At 39.4% G+C, this 22,334-nt stretch overlaps 2 protein-coding genes across 3 annotated transcripts; one reads left to right on the forward strand and one right to left on the reverse strand.

Annotated features, from left to right (window-relative positions):
* Positions 1–32: 32 nt before the first annotated feature.
* Positions 33–21,705, reverse strand: LOC131789601 (endoplasmic reticulum lectin 1). The gene is made up of 17 exons (XM_059106758.2): positions 21,526–21,705; positions 19,596–19,697; positions 19,051–19,128; positions 18,652–18,729; positions 17,727–17,793; positions 16,814–16,869; positions 16,029–16,169; positions 9,848–9,930; positions 9,017–9,073; positions 8,200–8,257; positions 5,643–5,759; positions 4,742–4,807; positions 4,088–4,135; positions 3,721–3,761; positions 2,991–3,068; positions 1,929–2,004; positions 33–1,250 (listed from the first exon to the last, which is right to left on the reverse strand). The coding sequence occupies exons 1-17, from the start codon at positions 21,664–21,666 to the stop codon at positions 1,176–1,178; spliced, it is 1,362 nt and encodes a 453-aa protein (XP_058962741.2). The 5' UTR covers positions 21,667–21,705; the 3' UTR covers positions 33–1,175.
* On the forward strand, positions 11,180–15,436 carry LOC131789602 (ATP-sensitive inward rectifier potassium channel 11-like). Of its 2 annotated transcripts, XM_059106760.2 has the most exons (5): positions 11,180–11,552; positions 11,677–11,794; positions 12,347–12,412; positions 12,862–13,208; positions 14,290–15,436. In XM_059106760.2, exons 3-5 carry the CDS (start codon positions 12,349–12,351, stop codon positions 15,106–15,108), a joined length of 1,230 nt encoding a protein of 409 aa, XP_058962743.2. In that variant the 5' UTR covers positions 11,180–11,552; positions 11,677–11,794; positions 12,347–12,348; the 3' UTR covers positions 15,109–15,436. The 2 variants fall into 2 exon arrangements, with proteins under 2 accessions (XP_058962743.2, XP_058962742.2); XM_059106759.2 differs by lacking the exon at positions 11,677–11,794 and having other exon boundaries at positions 14,290–15,435.
* Positions 21,706–22,334: the final 629 nt, after the last annotated feature.

Below are 22,334 nucleotides of genomic sequence, written 5' to 3' on the forward strand. Positions count from 1 at the left end.
TGGTTTTTTTTCTCTGATTTTTACCTTTTTCATTAGACTTTCGCATAAAATATAATTACCCTAAATAAATTGTTTCCTTTCAAATTTGTAAAAATATCTTAATTACAAACCGTAGCAAATCGTACTGAAAGAACAGCACGAGAGCATTCTAAACAATGGGGCACTTATTTTACAGAAATCACGGGCCAAAACGACACATGGCAAATAAAAATGTCTCCCAGTGGAGTGTTCCCCTATAAAAACGCAACAGTACACTGTAAAGGTTATAGGAATATAGGAATTAAAAATGTAGCTGCACACCTCTGATCTACAGAGGAATTCTCTTTTCTGATAAACCGGAATGGCCGGCCAGTTCTTATGTAAGGCGAGCGCCCTCAGTTTCTTCTTCGTCTTCTTTTCCTAATTTTTTTTTTCTTTTGCTCGTTTCAAAACTATTTCCAGCGATGCAGGTTAGAGAAAGTGTCTTCAACTACGATATTGAGGTTCACGGTTATTGCACGACAGACATACACACACACACACACGCGCGCACAAAATAGATAAATAAAATAATAATAATAATAATACAAAACGAAAACAAAATACCCAAACCTAATGAGGCTAAGTATTTGTTAACCGATTTAATCCTCTCTGTCCTTAACAATCACTCCTTCCTCTTAATATCACTGCCTTTTTGATGCGCTATCTTGTCTTTGTAATATTTTGCAACCCCTTGCATAATTGCGATAGTTTTTTCACAGCGATAAAAAAAGGACTTAGGCTATTGAGACAGGAAACGAAGAAACCAAGCAGAACACGATTCTGTTCTCTTAACAAAAGAGCCGAGCAATGCAACGGTTCATGGGAAACTTGGCGAGAAAACCCGCCCAACGTAAGTTTCAGCAAATTTCGTGAAAATACCTTACGATATAGAACCATTATGTAACCTTTCAGGCTAGCAGTTTTGTGATGGTTCTTAAAAGTGAGGTCAGCGAAGCCAACAAAGCGGAGCGTCGGAGTTCATCCAAAGTTGGCTGACCCTGATGCAATAGTTTTAATTAATTGATACTTAAGCCCAGAAAACAGGGTTTTCTATTTTTCATAGATAAACACTGTCTTTCTCACTTATATTTTCACAAAAAGAAATTTGCTGGTATTTTCGGATGAAGACGTTCATCGGCAGACGGGTTTTTTTTTCACAAATTTTCCACTACAAATAATCCATGTTCATCCATCTTTTCCAAGAGAGGACAAATAATTGGAGATTCAACCTGTAGTAGACGTAAAATAAGGACAAACATAATTTTTCACTCGAGATGGTAAGGTAAAGCCTGCACTCAAGCCCAGTGTCTCACCCAGCCGGAGCTTAACCCGGATTCCATGGCATGAGCGACAAAGATCGTCACTACTCCCCCCTGGTTGGCATGCCAGTGTCCATCACGAGGTTACCCCTCAGCATTTAATCCGGCTTCCCCGACAATTCGCCACTATCCGTTTATACTCGTGGGTGAAGAGAAACAGAGGGAGAGTCAAGTGTTTTGTCTGAGAACACAAAACAATAACTCAGCCACTTTACACTTGAATATAAAGGCCTGAGCCGAGTTGTTCAAAGCAAGATTAAGCTAACCGAGGGTCACCCAACAATATTTGATTCAGTTTTGTTGCTTTACAGACAGTTAAAACAATTTGTACTTTTTTCCTTCAGTTTTGTTATACACTATTGTTAAACTCTTGAAAACGTGAGCCGTTATATACCCCAAATTTAACGAGAAATACAGGTTAAATCAATTTTTTGAATCCTGGATTACCGCTAACCACCTTTTGAAAAACCGGCCCCTGAGTTATAAATCGTATTAAGCGGTCACCTGAAATGAGGTTCCAGACAATTGACACCTGGCATCTGAAAAATTGAATCAGGTATTTTTTTTCCTTACGTTTATCAATCTTACCCTTAGAATATATTCACACGTGCTTGGCTCCGTTAGCGAAAGGGCAACTTCTTGTAGATGTGTGGACTCCTTGCATCTGCAACAAGTATGTGTCAAATTGTAAGATGTTGCACAATTGTCACGATTGTGGGGGTTCCAACTCAAGCCAGTTTCGATCGCGCGGTCGAATGCTACTTTTAATTACCAGACCTTGTTGCTTAGTTATACCATAAACTTAGCTGATATGTTCCAGTGTTGTCTCTCGGTCTGCCTGTCAGATCTTCAAACTAATAGTCTCTCCGTACACGTTTGTTCGTCCGCCGGCTCGTCCGTCGTTACGTCTGCTCGTCTACTCTGTTCCGAGCGTTCAGTTAGTAAAACGAAGCGCAAAAGTAAACAGTATTAGTATATACCACACAAGTGAAAATGCTTTTCGCCTGCATTGATTGGCTAATTCGGAATTGAATAGCAAGTAATATTCACTTCCAAACAGCCTACGGGACAAAATCGAGCGTCAAGCGACTAATTTACGACTACTTTTCACTATATATTTTTTCGGTATCTGTGTGGTATACACTAAGACAATTATTCATTTAAGTGTCGGTGAAAGTGGTGGATATTTCACTATTCACCTCCACTTCGGTGAATAATTATTAACTAGAGAAGCAGAGAAGTGAAAAACCGAGGGAGGTTTTGGTCGAGTCGCGTAATGAATCCCACATGACTCAGACTTTCCTCGATTTTTCACTTGCTCTTCTGCTACCATCACTCCGTTCGCTATTTCGCCCCGTGTTACTGACTGAACTCCTTGAAAAGCTGCCTTACGTCCTTCAATCGTGTCTGTCTGTCTGTCTGTCTCTTTCATCATGTGTGTTTCTATACCTATTGGTCCTTTGCGCATGATCCACTGACCCATTCACAATAACTGCTAAAAAAATTAAACCGAAAGCTCTACCGATATGCAAACCTCTTTGCTCCTTTAGGACGAAAAAAAACGCCGTAATGTCTCTATTGTCCCATCTTAAAAAGACTTACGATGCATCATACAATCGTTCAATGGCTCTTTGAAGGCTTTATACCTACTTTAATCTAACTACGACACTCCTTGGTTTTCCAGTTAAGTCGCAAACGTCCCCTGCACTGTAAAAATGATCGATGTACCTGAAAACAGAATATGCGACACAGCGCCAGAAATGTTTTAACCCTACAAATACGACTCCATCGTTAACTTAACGACATGTGCTAGCTTGGCTTTCTAGTTTTACGATTATAAAAATCTCCGCTGGACAGACCATTGGGTGTGACAATTCAAATGAGAGCTTTAGAGCATCAAATTCAAGCAGCGTTACCTAAAAAAAGGTCTCCCTTGCGTCCGTGACTAGTATAACCATTAAAAAACAAACAAACAAACAAAACAAAACACTAAAACAGAGAAAAAAAAACCCAAAGACAAACAAAAGTCAACAATCCAGCGGACTAACTAGTAAACTGGCTCAGCTCTCATGTACTACTAATTATGATTAGTATATACCACACGAGCGAATAGTGCTGTTAGCGCACGCGGATTGAACAGTTCGGGAGTGAGTAACAGGTATCATTCAACTCCCAGCAGCCGAAGAGACAAAATCACTGGTTTATTAAAAGAAGTACACTAATTTCGGTGCTTCCTGTGTGGTGTATTCCGTAAAAAAATAAATTTAAAAAAATAATAAAAACATTATTTCTCGCAGTGTCGGTGAAAGTGGTGGATATTTGCCTCCACTTCAGTGAATAAGTGTTATTTACTTTTGAAGATGTAACTGGTATATCTTACCCGTCACCTGCCCATTTATCTTTCTTCCAGCTGATATGAGCCTGTAATTCAAAACAGATCTTTTTACCGGTGGATATGCAAGGCATTGGAACGAGTGAAAGAGGGGAATCGATATGCAAAAGGTCGAGCCGTTAGCACAGCCTAAGGCATGCATCTTATTTAAGATGGTGAACGGATTATTATATAGGAGTGATCAATTGGGGAGGACTCTTGTAAGGGTTACGTCTAAGTTTGTTTCAGGGTAGTACAGATATTCTATTTGCTTTTTTTTTTTTATTTTGCATATAATAAATTGCCCTAAATGACTGGAATGCTTAATTGGCCAATGCACACTGTACAAGTTAAACATTTCAAGACCACAACATACATTTTCCACCCATTTTCCGAGAAGTATATTTATTCTGGGACCATTTGCCTACAAAATAAAATAAAATGAGTCATTCATCAATTCACAACGTATGTATACCTAATTGGCCTCTCCCCCAATGGGGCTTTTCAGTTCAGAGCCAATACAAACAAACTGGAACCCAACATTGCCGGCTATTTACACGAGGTTCAACCCAGAGTAAGGTTTTTATGTAAGCAACGGGCCTCAGGTATTCTTTATAAGAGGATTGATTTAATTAACTAAATGTCCTTCCAGTGTAGCCTTCGGCTCTATTGACACGGTTCACAAAAATAAATGTTCAGATAAAAGGTTCAGCTAACTTGTACACAGTTTAGAACGTAGTGTTGTTGAACAACGGCTAAAGTTTACATAAATGGTCAGACCATCGTGTATTATAAAAATCCCAACTGGCAGGAGGTAGACCATTAGGCTACATAAAGCCAAGGAGTTGAACTTGGTGCAAACGAGAACAAAATGCAATTATAAATAAGTAGCAGGATAAAAGGAATGAACCTAGAGCCATCAGATTACTGGCCTAACACCCTATCCACACGACCTCCAAAAAGGCAGAAGAAATGTTTTAAAAATGCTGCAATATCTCTCCGCTTAGTTTGTGTCAAAAACGTTCCCTACCTCTTGGTGAAACTGTGTCACTTGTTTGCCGTAACAAAACTCATATTTCCACCAGCCAGACCCTCCCTGAAAACAAACACCAAGCGAAAAACACCCTAATATCAGTGTGCATCAGTATACACATTCTCAATACTATTCTCTGTACAGTTCCTACGGTATTAAAAGGAGAATTTGTTTCACCATGAAGAGCTTCATGAATGGGTGGTAATTTCCTATATTCTCGTGACCTTTATGTTTTGTTACGTAGTGGTAATAGAGAGAAATTAGATGCTAGTCACTCGTAATGGTGGAGGGGTTAAGGCAATCTGGGAGTGCATTGCTTTTGCTTCAAGTGGCTCTGAGTAAACAACCCGCCCCTTCCCGCAATCAGGTGCAAAACTTGTTGCGACTTGATCTCTCACATATTCCTAAGTTTAAAGTAAGTTACGTGTGTTCAATTTGACTTCTAAATGACTCGCTGTTATTTCTCAGTTCACAGGTAAATTGGGCTGTAATTTTTTTATATGAACAGACGACCAAAATTCGTCCCACACTGGACTAACACTCAAGGTCTTAAAATAACTGATGGGAATATGCTGCCTTCGCTATGACATTTGCAAAAAGGTTAGACTTTCTAGCCTTCGCGAGTACGGACGATAAGCCGTAGGCCCAGTCCCCTACATCTCTGTACTGGTTAGCAGGGGACGCTAAAGAACCCACGCACTTCTCGTAAAGAGTAGAAAACGGGACGGCCCTAATTATTAGCTCTTCAGCACGAGCGTCTCGTCACCATTGGGAAAGTACCCCAACTAGTCTCAGATCTTCCTGCGGGCGGAGAAAAGCGCGTCCTGTAACACTAATAATGAGGGCCTTCCTGTACGTATCTGCAAAGCTCACTCAGGTATGTCTGCTTTGTACTCACACCAACAAGACAGTAATCTCCACTTAGAAATGATGCAGTCAGCAGATTGTCAGGCTGGGGTAAAATTTTTCTGTGTTCATCTGCTGGCACTGGTGACTTGTCATCGTCTTCTGGAGGCTTTCAAGGAAATAAAACCAAAGAATTACGTCATTTCAGTTTAGCTGCTAAGGTAATTACGCCATATCACCTAGCGCCACGTGACTGTAATACTTGAGGAACAAATAATCATGATGGCCACGACACGAGATATTTCTCAAAGAAATATACATACATAAAATTAGGTATAACAATAAAATAAAATAAAAAATGCTATAAATCAGGATTACTTATAATAATATAGACATGCGTATCTCTACGAAATATCTACTACGGCTTTTGAAATTTTATGAGTTTCTTTTGAAAAGGTATTAAAGTCCGGGCAGGATTTCACTGCAGCTGGGAGGGAGTTAAAAGGCTTAGCGGCACAGTCTTGAAATGTGCCTGCCTCCAGTGGTATTTTAAGGTGAATAGTTTCGCTGGAACGTAAGCATCTACCGTGTTGTACTGCTTCAAGCCTCAGATTCCTGGGCCAATGTTCATCATACAAGGCTTTGTGTGCTTCTTTAATTAAATGCCAGTCCCGACGCTCTCTCATTGGTAACCAGCCTAATTTAAATAGAGTATTCACAGACTTCATATAGTGATCCGTGACAAAGCTGGCAGCGGAAAACTGAATATGCTGAAGCAGATGTGGATGTTAACCCCGCGCAATAAAAAGGTGCCATTTTAAATAGTTTTTGGAGAAGCCGAGTTTGTTGAATTTCTTTAGCGTCGTCTTGAGACAAACCGTACCCGTACCAAAAGCCTTAGTAAAATCGGCGAGAACCATCGAGGTGACCTCTCTCCTTTTCATAGCGCGCTTTATGTCATCTCTTACTCCAAGAAGGGCAGTAGTGGTAGAGTGCTCTTTACAGAAACTGGAAATGTTATCACGAAGAAGAGAGGCGCTTTTTTGCGAGCTCCGACGTCTGCCAGCCGACCAACCTTTCGCACACCTTAGACAACACCGGTAATATCGAGATTGGTCTTAGTTCGTTATTGGTCGTTGGGTTGTCTACCTTGGATATAAGCGACACCCTGGCGATCTTCCAAAGCTTTGGGAAGTATGCTCCAGTTATACAACCGTTAATGATCCAAGTGAGGGGGCCCGCCAAGTGGTCAGCCACTAGCTTTATGAATGTAGTTAGAATCTGATCAGCTCCCGAGGAACAATCGGACCTTAAGGTTTTAATCGCTTTGAATACCTCTTCTCTAGTAGAATTATATACATCGGGGAGATTTTCGATCAGTTCCGTCAGCTCAACGTAGGAGGTCGCATTTATGTTAAGAGGTCTTTGCGCTGTAGACGTGAAATGACCATTCAGCTCATCAGGGTTGAAGCACAAAGGCTTTGGGCTAGGCCTAAGAATTCTGTGGATGACCTACCATACTTCACTTGACTTGCTTGAGTAAAGCGCTTTCTCAATAAAAGCTTTACGGGCAGTTCGGATAGCAGCTTTCAGTTTGTTCCTTACTGAACGAAAGTAGTCCCACTTTGTAACAGAAGGGGTAATGTGGGCCTCATATCTGGCAGTGTCTCTCTCCTTTTGTAGGTCTCTAATGTTGGAACATTTCGTCCAAGGCACTGGTGACCCAGTAACACGTATCCTTTTTAACGGGGCGTGTCTTTCTATGCATTCTCGAATCAGGGAGTTGATGGTCTCTAATTGTTCGTCAGGATCGTCCGAATATGATATGATGGACATGGGAAGCGTAGAGAAATCCTCTACAAAAGACTCCTCTTTGAAGTTTTTCATATCCCGTTTGCGATTAAACCACGGTTGAAAGCGGGGCAAACGGACATTGATGCAAGCGTAGATGGCGTCGTGATCACTTATTATAAAATAAGGTACTATACCTGTGTCCGTAACCTTCTGTGGGTAGTTTTTGATGAGGTGATCTATAAGAATTTCCGCTGTCTTTGTAATTCTTGTTGGATGCGTCACTACTTGCGTTAATCCAAAGACGTCAAGGATGGTCTGGTACCTTTTTGTAAGGTAGTGGAGAAGACTAAGCATGTCGATATTGACATCGCCAGTAAGGATTAGCATGCCATCCCATGACACTGTGAGATGACCTAGCAAACTCTTGCGGCTATCTAACCAGCTGGATGGATTTAGAATACGTTCAGAATTATAAATCACGCCCACCAACGCTTTGCTGTACTTGTTTCGGCCGAGAATCTCTAACCAGAGGTGTTCCATCTCTGGACAGGAGTTCTCTGTTAGTAGTTGGGCCAGCGATCTCAGGAGTAAAACAGGTCAGTGAAAGACTTTGGACCATGGCGGAAAAGGGAAAACCGCCGAATATTTGTTTCACTTGTTAAATGGGTCATAAAAAAACGGAAACATCTTTAACAAGTTATAGGAGGATTAAACAAACAAATCTCACTACGAATTTTTTCAAACATTTGAAACACCTATACGCGGCAATACTTGGTGCACACTAATAACTGGCTAATTATAATCAGTTTTCTTACCAAGAATCCCTCAACACTAAATTTCTCCTCCATCAATTCAGAATAACTTCTGGGCTCACTATAAATAGAATTAAAGAACCGTAATTGATACCATTTCTAGGCCTGAGAACTTTAGCGAACACAGAGCTGGCCTAATCTTGAGAAGGAACTTGAAGGGACATTCATCTTTCTTTCCATAAACGTTACACTACTAATCAATGATGTCATGATGAAAATCGGTGGCTACGATAGGAATTAGCACCACAAAATTTGCCTGAAAATTGAGTGCCATAAATTTTTGATTTGTCATTTGCCGTGTCATCATGTATTTTTCCTACCTTAAAAATCTACAGCGTTTAAAATTTACCCCCGTTTGAACGGGAAGAAAACACACAAAACTATGTTAAGCGCAACTTCGTGACTCCCGTTTCGTTCTGCTTCCGGCAGTTTCGGTTATTTTCTACTTCGACTCTTGATTAGTTTATAATTACAGTATCCAAATACCAAAATCATGCTTATCAAAACAGCCACTCAGAGTACAGAAAAATATCAGAAGGGGCCACTAAGAACTCAAAGTAATCTGCCTGAAGGGCGGGAAAACGCGAGTTAGATTTACTTTTAAATCTCATTGGCTTAGAGAGTGGCGCGAGTGTTCTTGGCCAATCACAGAGCGGAGTTACGCAAAACTTAAGGAACACATGGATAACTTTCGAAACTCAAATAAAAATTGCTCCATTTGAGATTTTTCTGATGTACCTCCGCGATTTCTTTCTTTCGCTTTAAGATATCGAATTAAAAATTCTTCTGACTAGAGATGTTAAGAACAACAATTACTCACTCTGGTGAACCCTCCATCGAGTGACAACTTATATGATGCACAGGCTTTTCACGATAACTGAAAAAATAAAGAGGAAATTAGAATTATATACAGCAACGACAAACATCACTTTCCACTTGCTTAAAACAGTACTGATGGAGCAGTGCCATAGTTGTATCTCAATAAAACGAGTCGGCAATATTTTGCACATATCTACAAGCAGCTGTATAATGACTTGCGCATCCAATTTGCAATCTGCGCTCGTCTTCTTGGTTCTTAACCCTTTACACCCTAACATAAGCCTTCATATTCTCCACACTAATCTCTTTACAATTACTGAGGTATTGACAAAGAGAATTTGTGATAAAATAAAAGCTTCCTAAATAGGTGATCATTTCTATTACTCCCATCACCTTTAAGCTTGATTCAAGAGTGATATTGTATGGAGAAATTAGACGCCAGCCACTCTCAAGGTCCTAGGGTTAACCATTCCCGTTTCATTCTGGTAACCTTGTACCTCTTGTGTTTTTCTTACTTCGCAAATTATAATTTTACTGATCTTGTTTCATCTTTTTATCATTTTTTTTCCTATTCAAAGCCAAAGAAGGAACAACCGAAAATTAACTGCCAATCATGGGTGGGAATTTTAAAAATATTACAGAGCTTTGTCGGGCAAATGTTATCGTGATACAACCAAAATCCTTTCCCCCTCCCCCTCCCCTACCCCCTTGCGCGATAAATAATGACCGTTCTCTAACAATTTCAAAACTACGCTTCGAGTCTATTAGGTTATTGAGACTTTCGTGATACAGACCATCGGAGTCTCATTCGAAAGATAAAGTAGAAACAAACCTGTATGCTGGGTTGGCACAAATAAGTGGCGTGAACACTTCAACCTCATAGTGACAAGTATGGATCTCTTTGACAGAAATAATCTGATGATCGAAACAAGAACATGATTTAGTATTGTTATGTTGCGGTGCAGAACTTCCACATAAGGATTCCAGAGGTTGGACTCTATTTTTAAAGAGAGGTAAATTTCTAAAAACAACTATGGTGATGCGTCGATTAGGGAGGAGGGGAGGGTGTGTTACAAGACAATAGTCCATTTTACAGTTGTGTGCTTGGTTGCCATGCCTTTGAATAGGAGTGAGGCTAAGGGTGACCTTGTTATGATACAAACCTTGCTGCTTTTCAAATGTAAATTACTTTGTTATCATGCTAACTAGATACTGACCTTTATCACAACAAAGTCACCTTCAGCCTCACTCCAAATCAAAGGCTTCGCGACTAAGTGCCCAACTGTAAAATGGCCTAATTGGTTTTTATAACTTAGTTGATAACGTAAATTGGCCACCGTAAAGAGTTTCAAACGCTGACGTTTCGAGAGTTGGCCCTTCGTCAGAAAGAATCGAAACAACGAACGCTCGAACCGTCAGCTTTAGAGCTGAACTCTTTTCAGTAGCCAATTTACATTACCAACTCAGTTGATAAAGCAATTTTTTTTCTATTTTCAGCCTTACAATTCTTGGAGGAGAATTTTAGAAAAAACCGTGTGTTTAAAATGTTAACACAACCTGCGAACGGATCATTAGAAAATACAAACTTATCAGCTTTGGGGTGTTATCTTAATTTAACATTAACATTATTCATTCTCAAAGAGCTGTAGAGTAGCTTGAGGGGAAGGTTACAACGCAGATGACGGGAATAGAAGTTGACAGCTCTCAGAGGCGCTCTATAACTATTCGAAAATATGTTTTGCAACACAAAATATAAACAAACGCCTCAACCACTTGCGTTCACAATTTATTTGTTCGACTTTACAAAAAAGGCATTGTTCTAAGCTTCTGAATTTCGAAAGATTACACCACTAAGTTTTTCGGTTTCGACATGAACGTGAACGAGGGAATAATAAACCCGAAAAAGAAACACGTGGAATTTACTTGAACGTCAGAAAAACGCACACGCTGAAACTTAACACGGACAAACTAATGTTTCCTTTGGCGATGACAAGGAGAATTTGTTTAACAATCAACAGCTTTTTTTAGTAAATGATAATTTCCTTTACTCTCATGACCTTTATATTTGATTCAGGGGTGATATTGTAAGGAGAAATTAGATGCTAGTCATTATTTGGTGTTAAAGGGTTCAGTAAAAATTTAATCCATGTTTGGCTCAGCTTAATCGTGTATATATAGAAAAAAATTACTCAGGTCTTCCAACACAAGAACTTCTTTGAGTTGTTAATAAGGCACAAACGTATTTGTTAAAGTCTGTCGTCACATCCGGCGCTAGATCGGGATTTCACTGTTATTCACCGTAAAATTCCGACCACGTTGATTCCATCTAATTCTGTATTCAACATTACTTGACAGCGGAGTTTAACTTTCTTCCACTTTCGGATCACAAACGCTTTTAAAGTACGACCTTGCTTGAAATGACTCTATTATTCAACTTCACTCTCTCCTAAAAGCAGCAGCAGTCCTACATCTACAAGCAAATATTTTTTTTCTCTGATCGTCATCAAAGTGAATCGGTCATCTTCTCGTTTAACGTGGTAAGTCGAACTTCTGAACGGTAAATTCAAGTAAGTAATCTCGGCGTTTACATCGGCAGCATTCATAACATAAACGCTCGTTAGGCTGAGCAAAACTTTCAATGATAAATATTTGGCTTTAAAGTAACAGGTAGGAGGAGCACCAGTTTGTTCTTTACGAGCATAGCGAAGGAGTCAAAGTCAGGATCGCCGGATTGCGAGTAACGTATTCTTGAAGCATTCGGTTGCACGTCTCCCCAAAGGTAGGGGTTCAATGGTTGCCGAAGGTATGATAGGCGACTGTGCCATAATAGTGGCCATAAGGCGAAACCCCAGCGAGAGAGGCAGCTCGCAGGCTAAACAGACGGCGGTAGACCGCTAATAACCGACTTTTATGGAAATCTATTGCAAAGGGCGGTTTTACCGTATTGATAAACTGTAACTCACGACTCGAGTACAATAAAGTGCACCTCTTCAAAGGAAAAACTACATACGTTTAGCCAGTAGAAGTGTACAGATGTGGCCAAGATCTTAGCTCACTACTTCATTTTGACTTCATGCTGGAATTGTACCCACAATGTCAAGCTTAAAGTTCTCTTTCACTTTTAACTGCTTCAATGGCTGTATAGCATCAGTAAGTTTAACGAAAACGTTTAACGTTAATTCCTTGACGGAAGAGAACCTTAACTTTCCTTGCCTGCTTTACTGTCAACAAAACTGTAATAGATGACAGTCTAGGATTTTAAAATTTCTGAAACAACGATAATATAAAGACAGTTTTGAGGTAATATAAATACGGTATAATTTTTCTGCAGTTATGGCGTACAGTATGAAACCGATACCCAAAAGAAAATTGGATTGTCGTGATCTCAGTTATCCAGGTAAGAAAAACAATTCTCTCATAGTAATGTAGCATGTGCGAGAGGAGGTGAGTTGAATCAGTGAGAGAGTTGTTAATAGCAGGAAATAGAGTGAAATGTCTGGCAAGTCAACCTTTAATGTGTTTGGACGCTAGCCAGTGGACCTGGATCGAGTAAATGAAAGCGAGTCCTCCCGGAAACGTCTCAAGGAAAATTATTCGGAAAAACGCTAATAAAGTCGTTTTCCTTTGTTTTATTTTTCTTATCATTGGGTCTTTCTTTTCTCTTCTTTTCTTTCCTTTTCACGTGTTCAACTAGAAATACTTTCAATTGTGCAACTTGAAGAAGAGCAAGAGGTTTGAGGCATTTTGGAGAGATAAGTGGCATGCAGACCCAGCCCAACTTCGGCGAGCATTTCTTCCAGAAACAATTCTAAAAAATTTACATAACTTTTTACCGTATCTTTTCAGATTTCTCGCTAACAAAGAGTTACACTCTCCCATCAAAGGCCAATCGGTTGATACAAAAAAGTGGCAAAGTGACTCTGCAGCCCTCCAGAGTACCTCAGATGAAAAAGCTCACCATGAGTGATTTTTTCACGACCTTCGTCGAGGCCAATTGGTGTTTGGTGATTGGGATGTACTTGGTTGTTTTCATCTTCAGCTGGGCATTTTTCGGCACAGTTTGGTTTGCGATCTTTTGGCTCCGGTTTCGGTTCGATAGTGGGGTCACTTGCGTGGACAATGTTGATTCATGGACCTCTGCTTTCTTACTCTCTGTGGAAACGCAGACTACTATTGGTTATGGCGGTCGACAGGTATGGCGCTCTTGTTCTTCCCCTTCCTCTTTTCTGCATTTTTCATGCGAATTGAAGCAGGCGCGAGGCGAACATGAGGGGCGAGACATGCCCGAGGGGAGCAGCACTCCCCCCCCCCCCCCCGCCCATCGCGTGTGTATGAACACAAAGTTTATGTCGCTGTTTACGCGCAAATTTTGCAATCCGAAAAGGAAGAAACAATTAAAAAATATATATAAAAACGACAACAACAACAACAAATATTATATCTTGCCACGATTTGGACAAATAAAATGAGAATTTTAAATAAGCGTTTCATGCGCCAATCCGAGGATCTGCCGAGGTTGAACTTAAAACTTAAGTGTCCTTTTTAAGTACTCTGATGAACCTGTTGAAACAAAAAGCGGACTGTAAGTGATGAAAAGTATCATCCCATTCAGTGTCAAAAGTGGACCAGGATTGCTTTTGTTTTGCTCATCTTCGTCCGGTATTGGTCGAAAAACCACTACAAACACACTGCATAATTCTCTTGTTGTAAAAGGTCTACAAGTCACAATCAGTCTGTACTCGAGCCTAGCGACACATCCAGTCGGAGTATAAACCAGTTTCTGAAGCATGAAGTGACTGGGAGTATCCCTGCTCCCTTCCCCCACCCCTGAAGCATGCTCACAAGGTAAATCCCCAGCATTTCATCACGATTCCGATACCCATTTATACTCCTTGGTGGAGAGAGGTACCGTGATAGTAAAACGTTTTGCCCAACAACACAACAATTTGACCCGGCCAGGGAACCATTTCTCGAAGGTCTCGGTAACTTAGCGAGCCCGTAGAGCTGTCCTGTTTTAATTCAAGATGAGGGTTTACATAGTTTTAAAATTTAAACAATAAAACTTTCTGGCCATTTTAATTAAATTGAGAATCAAGGACTTTTTCCACTCTTTACAAAATTCGTCCTACTTAATATCTGAAACAAGATATTGAGCCATGCAGTGTTGTCTCGCAAACGACAAAGTCGTGAAAAACACATTCCGCAAACAAGTGAAACTTACGCGAATAAATATATTTTTTTTAACTTTTCTCTTCTTTTCTTGTTTTACTTCAGATAACCCCTCAATGCCCTGAGGCCGTGGTCTGCCTTCTTCTCCAGTCTCTCGCTGGCTTCCTCTTAACTACGTCGCTCCTTGGCTTTTTTTTCGCAAAACTCTCCCGCGCTAATCCCAGGAGCAAAATGGTCCTGTTCTCGGAGTGTGCAGTCGTGAAGCTACACAACGACCAGTTGGCATTAATGTTTCGGGTTGCTGACGCGCGTAAGAGCCAACTGATAGACGCGACAATCTCTCTCCACTGCTTTCGCTTTAAGACCGACGAAAATGGACACGAAGTGTTGAAGTCTCAAAGAAAAATTCCGATCACTATCGAGCATGAACAGGAGAGCGACGAGCTCATCAAGCCGTTTCTGCTGATACCTCTGACAGTAGTGCATGTCATTGACAAGCAAAGTCCGCTGTACAAAATTGGGCCTCAACAGCTGGCGAATTCCCGGATGGAATTCATCGTTGTGTTAGAAGGTGTAGTGGAATCAACAGGTAGTGTTATCCAGGCTAAAACTTCTTACTTGGCGGATGAAATTCTTTGGGGTCAGAAGTTTTGCAACATTTCCCTCTACGACGCGATGAAGACGGACTTATCGTCCTTTGACAAAACAACACCAAAGCCAACACCTGAAATGTCTGCTGAGGAATACGAACAATCGAAACGAACACAAACAGAAGTTCAGGAAGACGAGACCGTGACATCAGATAGTGAAGAGAAGACTACTGAAAATGGCGCTTGCAAAATCTACATTGAACCAAATACAGCATCGTCTACTCAGAGATTCTACAATTGTTGCAAAACTAAATGCAATTGCGTAACCGTTTAAAGTTATAATATATGTTCCGATGTCCTTTATTCTATACTAACCAAAATTAAAAAAAAAAACTTTTTTAAGCACATGTGGTTTTGTTGAGGACAGGCAGCCATGGCAAAGATCACAAGGTACCAAGCCGTTAATTTACAAAAAAATAAAAGATAGAAAAATTAAAAAAGGTTCCAACGCGCACATTGACATGCCACGAACTGCGATAAACAATAAATAAAATAATAAAAAGAGCCACGAAGATCCACCGGGACAATAAACAAGCACCAAGTAATCGGTTCCAAAGAAAAGTGTGCGTTGATAAATACAACATGATAATTCGCCCACGTGACAACTTTTGAAAAAGAGTCCTAATTTGTTAATAAAGTTTAGGGAAAAAAAAAAATTTTTGGAACTGAAACAGAGCACCCATAGTTTTCTGTTTCCTACTTCCTTCGGTATTTTATCCCTCTATTTATTTTCTTTGTTCTACAATTACGGTCATTTTCAGTCCTAAACCCAAGCTATTTTCAGCTTACAGCTACGCTGAACCAAGAAAACCATTTCACATCAGTTTTCGAGTAAACGTCATCATGGTCTGTGATTGGCCTTGACAACTCGCGTCATCCTCTCAGCCAATCAGATGTAAATAAAACTACAAGTTGTCGCGACTTGGTCACCCGCGTTTTCCCGCGCTTCGGGCAATCACTTTTCGTGTTTATCTATCATTGGCCCCTTCTGCTATTTTGCTTCGTTCTCATTCAGGAACATGGGTTCCAATTTACAATCGCAATTCATTTTCATCAACTGTAAAACTAATCGTAATTAATGATAATAATAACAAGAACCTAAGACACTAAATTGCGTTTACCGGAAAAAAAGGAAGAAAAGTCGTTTTCAAATGCATCTAGCGTAGTATGGACAAATTTGCCTCAATGTCTTACCTCGTTACTTGACCTCGGTGCACACATGTAAATTATATTTGTTGTTCGGGGTTTATTGCCGAGCAGATCACAAGCGGTGCCATTATCCATGACCACTTTGTAGTAAGGAAAGACTTGACCATTGATCTTGCGAGTTGGAATCTGGCAATGGTGGTAAAAAAGTAGATCAATCAGTGGCTGAGTAGTATGATCAGTTCGTCCATTACGAGGTCATTGTTGACGCTAGTGAGATAGTTCGCCATTGGCATCAGAGAGTTCCCTGATCTAAACAGCCTTACTAACTAAAGTAAAACAGTGAGATCCACAGAACGTGACAGATCAGGCCCCAGCTGCCTTGGTTGGTTCACGCTATCCACTGGACAAATCTCTTTCTGGCGGAAAGCGCAGTACATTTTGTTAACACTTATCCGCTGGATAAGAAATTCGAGAAGCCTTGAGAAATTGCGATAAGATTTCTTTACGAGAAAGACAAACCCTCTGAGATTTGCCACTCTGCCAGCGTGTGACTTCGTAGTTCGGTTGGTTGTAGCGCTCAACTAATATCGAGGAGGCACGGGTTCGAATTCCGTCGAAGTCTGGATTTTTTCAGGCTTCTTTTCTGCAACTTCTAAAATTGCAGTCCACCTGAGAGGAGTATTTCTTCGCTCGAATTTCATTCAAAGGTGAAATGAAACTGATTTTATTAAGAAATTGTGACAATGCACTTATTTTAGCTATCCACACTTAAATTGAGCATGAAAGCAAACCTCAACTAGTTGCTTTAGTATGGCACAATTCTAACTTACAATCTTGCTAGGATCTTCTGCTTCCATAGGAGGCGAATCTAAAGGTTTGGGATCACCTAAAAGACAAGCATCCAACATTATTTTCAATCCAACAGATGAACATATAAACACAAAACTCATACTCAAGAACAGAAGTCAGTGTCAGACTGACGTTTCGAGCGTTAGCCCTTCGTCAGCTCGAAACGTCAGCCTATTCACTCTTTGCGGTGGCCCATTTACGTTTTCAACTCAGTTATTAACACTAAATTACTTGCTATACTCTCCCACCGACGCAGCACCACAGTTTTTTAAAAAACTTACCCCCTTTATTCAGAAGTCAGAGTAAGTCAAAAAAATTGAACAAAAGCGACAGTTCTGAGCCAGGCGAACACCACAATACCAAATCAAGCTATGGGTTTGTATGGAAAACATAGTTTACATTGGGGGATGGGGTGGGAAAGGGAGGGGAGGGAGGGGAGGAAGGGTTAAAAAAACAGGTTCACCTGTTTGTTCCTACCCTAACACAAACAAACTAATTTGAGATAACAAAATAAAATGAGGCAGTCCACATTATGCCATACTGAAGATTCCCAAAGCCTTGCTTTTAACCCTTTAACTCCCATGATGTAATAGTTAATTCTCCCCTCTTGCTGAGACACTCTTCATTTTACAACAGTTTGGTGTTAGATCAAGATAGCAACTTGTACAAGTCTGATAAGTTAATGATATTCTCATTATCTGTTTGCTGGATAATGGCTGGATAATGTTGGGAGAAGTAACATGTTAATCACTTCTGGTGGTCAGTTAAGGGTTAAATCAACCAAACTCACAAGAAAAGGTTTGCATTTAGCTTGAATTTTAAGATGAGGATCTTAGGGACTCACTCATGGCCAATTTACTGGGATAAAATAATTACATCCACACATGTTTGTACCTGAGGACTTCTTGTCTAAGATCTTGGGTTCAAGTTTTCCTAAGTAATACTCCTGCGCTTTTGAATCCTAAAAAGTAAAGTGCTCTAGGTCATGCATACAGTACAAAGAAAACCATGCAATACATGACAGGTAGATGGAAAAAGAATAACAGTCAGCCTTCCTCTTGGCTGGGTTTCTATGAGATTGTCCTCTTTGACCCCTAAGAGTTCTAATTTCTCCTCACAATATCACCCCTTAATCAAACATCAAGGTCAGGAGAATAAAGGAAATGATCACCAAATAAAGAGGCTCTTGATTGTTAAACATATTATCTTGGTCAGTAACTGAGAAAATGCAAAGAGACCAGAATGGAGAAATGCATACTCATGATAAGGTATAGAAAGTTAAGGTGCATTTTAAGCATGACCATTCAGAAATAAAACTTGGAAGAGTCCATTATCATAATGAAATCAACTTAGTGACCTGGCATTACGAGCCTTACATCAAAAATAGTAGGAATGACATTGGCACTGGTCATTGAAAAAAAAATTCATCATTTGAAGCAAGAATGCCATTTGGGTGGGTCTTATTTATGAAAACAGATTGCTTGGATGAGATGGAAAAAAAGGAAGCCTTGGTTGCTTCATAAACGAGGAGTCAGAAAGCTGAGCAAAATTAAAATGATAGTAACAGCAGCCAAAATTTTTAGCGCACTTGAAGAGAAAATTTCCAACAGATAAGGCTACTCCTTAGAATCTCAAAATGCAGCCCATCAGAATTTCATTATGGTGTTAAATGGCAGAAATGAAAACTAATTATATTCATGATTTCAAAAGCATACTTCTCTCTCAAAAATAATCATTGAGAATGTCTACATAAACTAATGTCTATTTAAACTAAGAAAATGTTTAAAAATTTTCTATCAGAAAGAAAGACTTTACAAACCTGTACACCAGCTTTAAGCTCATGGAACTGTTTGATATGTCTTCCATGACAGAGTTCATATGTCCAATATGAATCTAACTACAAAGCAAAAGCAAAAAACAACAAAACAAAAACAAAAACAAATCAAAACAAAAATCATTAGAAGCAGGGCCTAAAGTTAAAAAAAAATCTTTATTTCCTTTTGGAACCTTGGTGGCAGGAAATGATTGCCAACAGTAAAATTTTAGCCTCAAATTTAATCCTGTAACTCTTATGAGTGATGCACACCATTGTACATGAGAAGTTACTCAAACTTATAACTTATTTACCTGACAGGTAGAAGTTGTTATCATGATCTATGAACAAATTCTATGTACTAATTGACAAGGTAATGTGTAACAGCTAGAGGGCAGAACTCACCCTGTATGAGCACTCTCCTCTCCTTAGAAGAGACTCCAAAAGTATCTCTGGATCTGGTTCATTGTACAAATGTTTTTTCTACAAATAATGCAAATTAAAAAGTCAACATATGGTTTGGCTGAATCTCCTGCAGAGAAGCTCACTCTTTGAATAATTTAACCCTGTGACCCCTAAGAGTGATCAGCATGAAATTTCTCCTTACAGTCTCATCCTTGAATCACAAATTAAGGTCATGAGAATGAAGGAAACAATTGCCAACTAGAGAAACTCTTGATTGTTAAACAAATTCTCCTTGTCAACACCTTAGGAAATGTATAAAGAACAGTATGGAGAATATGCATACTGATGTTAGGGTGTAAAGTGTTAATAACCATTATTTAGCTCTATGTCAAAGAAAATGACTCTTAAAAAATCATTTTAGAAACCCTTTTACTAAGGTCAATTTACATTATCAACCCAGTTGATAAAACCAAATTCTCTTCAGTATAATCACATCATGTGGTTCAGAAATTAGCAACAGGTAGTCCAATGTTAAATCAACTTACCTCATTAAGTGTTTCATCTTTGGGTAGTATACATCTGTATTTTTCATTATCCTTTGTTATCATTACCACTGACTCTCTACTGCTTAAGAATTCCTCACCATTCTGAAAGCAATGAGATATTCCTTCAATTAATTTTTCATTCATTCAAACAATTATGCAGGGCTCGAAATTAGCACTCGCAAACTCACGAAATGCGAGTGGTTTTTCGAAGTTGCAAGTCTAAAAAATATCTTCTGGCAAACATTTGCTAGTTAGGTTCCTTCTTTTGCTAGTAAAAAAAATCTTACTAGCAAAACTTTGCTAGTAGACAAAAAAGTTAAGTTTGAGCCCTGTTATGAGCCAGCTATTTAAACAAAGTATAGCCATTGCTTAACAAAACCACATTCTTAACTATCTTGAATTTAGCTGAACCTTTAATCTGAACATTTCTTTTTGTGACTAGTTTCAAGAGGGCCAAAAGCTAAGAGTGGAAGGAACATGACTATTTCATTAAATCAACCCTCTCATAAAGAATACCTGCAGCCCAGTGCTTGTGTAAAATGGCAGTTTAGGTGAGACCTCATTTAACTATCTATGTCATTATTTTCACTTAGCAAAAAGTAATATGTTTGAACTCTCCTTTAACGACAATAATCAGTCAAATAGACTGCCTGTGGTACCTCTTATCCCTGTGTCAGTAATAAATTGTGGAAAATTACACAGGTAAAAGGATTGCTCGACCAGTTTGAAAAATTTCTTTCACCTGATTCATGCATGCGAAATTTTCCTGTGTACCTGTGATGATGTTTTTGATCCACAGGAATGTTGTGCATGCCCAATGCATGTGGCGTGGAAGGCAAAGCAGTGTTCAGTACAAGAAAAAACTGGCTCATTTCATAAGTGTCCAGGCAAGATTGTTGCTATGCCTTGGCTGCCATTTAGCTCAGAATATGAGCTTGGGGAGTATGAGAATGTTTAAACTGGCACATGGAAAGAAATATTGATAAACTGGCTCATTTCATGAGTGTATAAGCAAGATTGTTGCTAAGCCATGGCTGCCACCTAAATTGACTGAACGAAAAAGCGGCAATCTCCAGCTTGATTTTTGCCAGTGATTGCTCGGTAAAGCATAACAATAGAAGCTGCAAAGTTCCTTCTTTAAGCTGCCTCATTTGAAATATTAGCCAGCAGCCCCATTTCCTATCTACAGTCCTGGTACATGGTATCTTACAGCCACAGAGACAATGTTAAATTTCTTCCTACTGATGTGATGATTGGCAAACCCCATTAAAACATTTCAATGCATGTATTTGTTCAACCATACTACAGATTTTAGTTTAAATCCAATTGACATTGGTTGATATCAGAAAATTTATCTTCAATTTTACTGTTGATTTTATGAATTGTAGATAGATTAAATACTTGTATTTAATTTGATAATCAATGTATCGAAGAATATCTTTTACAACAAACAAATACACAATGGGGCATGACAACATTTTCCAATCTGTGTATTTCAAGCTCAGAATAAGAATTTTTGGGACAATTTTGAATGCGTCGTTTGGAAGATTCTTCCTGACTTTTGGCAGTTCTTCGCTTCCATCTAATTATTTGACGCAATTTGATGCCAAAGACTATCTCCTAGGATTTACAAAATGATAAAAGATTCCACTCATAACGTTTCTGTGCCGGTAGGATATTATTTAAGCTCAGATCCAAAGCTTAAAAAATATACAGAACATCGTTTCCATCTGATATTCTAAAACTTAGGCTCTTTCGGTAAATATTTCTAACTGTTCAATGAACTAGGCCGGAACTGTTGCTTACAGGAATTCATTTCATGATCTTGACAAAAGGTAGCAGATTTTGTGGCAAATATTACAAAACAGTTGCTCAATTGTTATACAGAACAAGCGATTTACAGTAGTGAGCATTTATCATGCCAACTCACCGTTGTCACTTGTCCTTCTCGCAACGATACCGGTCCACCCCAATTAATATCATATTGCCCCTCGTCAAAAGGATTAAAACATCTAACGCAGATAAAAAGAAAAACTAAAGAAATTACTGATGTTTGAGTTCGTTGCCGCATATCGCTACACTCATCAGACCGACGAAGCAATGTTTTGAAGCAACGTGTCGGCCGAGCGATACATTGGTGCCCAGTCCTCTTCTGGTCCCATTCCCATCTCATTTGTTCATTCCATTCGTAAAATTTCACTTTCGTTCCTGACAGATCAAGGAAACCTAGAGCCGTGTAAATCTTTAAAAATCTCATACTCTCTCTGTTCTAGACAAGTTCAAAGAACTGGGATCACTACTGAATAACAAAAAATTTATCATATGGTACACATATCCCTCTGGAAAGAGGGATCTACACACTCTTCAAATTATGGAAAGCCTTTTGGGGGGTGAATTGAAGTATAACCGGCGAAGCTGGTGTATTTTGGGGGGTTTTCAATAACGCGTGTGAAATAAAAGTAACCTGAGCGGGAAAATTTTTTCTTGAGGCTCAGTCAAATGCACTCAACATTTCAACCCATTATCCTGTCACAATGATTCGCGCAGCGTGTTATGCGCGACATGCGCTTGACCTCCCGTTTGCAAACTGTTGCGAGATGTTTGAAAATGCTAAAATATCATTTTTGTAGCAATATTTACAACACGATCCAACAAGGCTGCAACATGCCGCGTTGAAATATTGCGTACGTTTGACTGGGCCTTAAAACAGGCTTGTTGATCAATTCATATCCATATCAA

Source organism: Pocillopora verrucosa, chromosome 13, assembly GCF_036669915.1.
Source record: "Pocillopora verrucosa isolate sample1 chromosome 13, ASM3666991v2, whole genome shotgun sequence".
Lineage (NCBI taxonomy): Eukaryota > Metazoa > Cnidaria > Anthozoa > Scleractinia > Pocilloporidae > Pocillopora > Pocillopora verrucosa.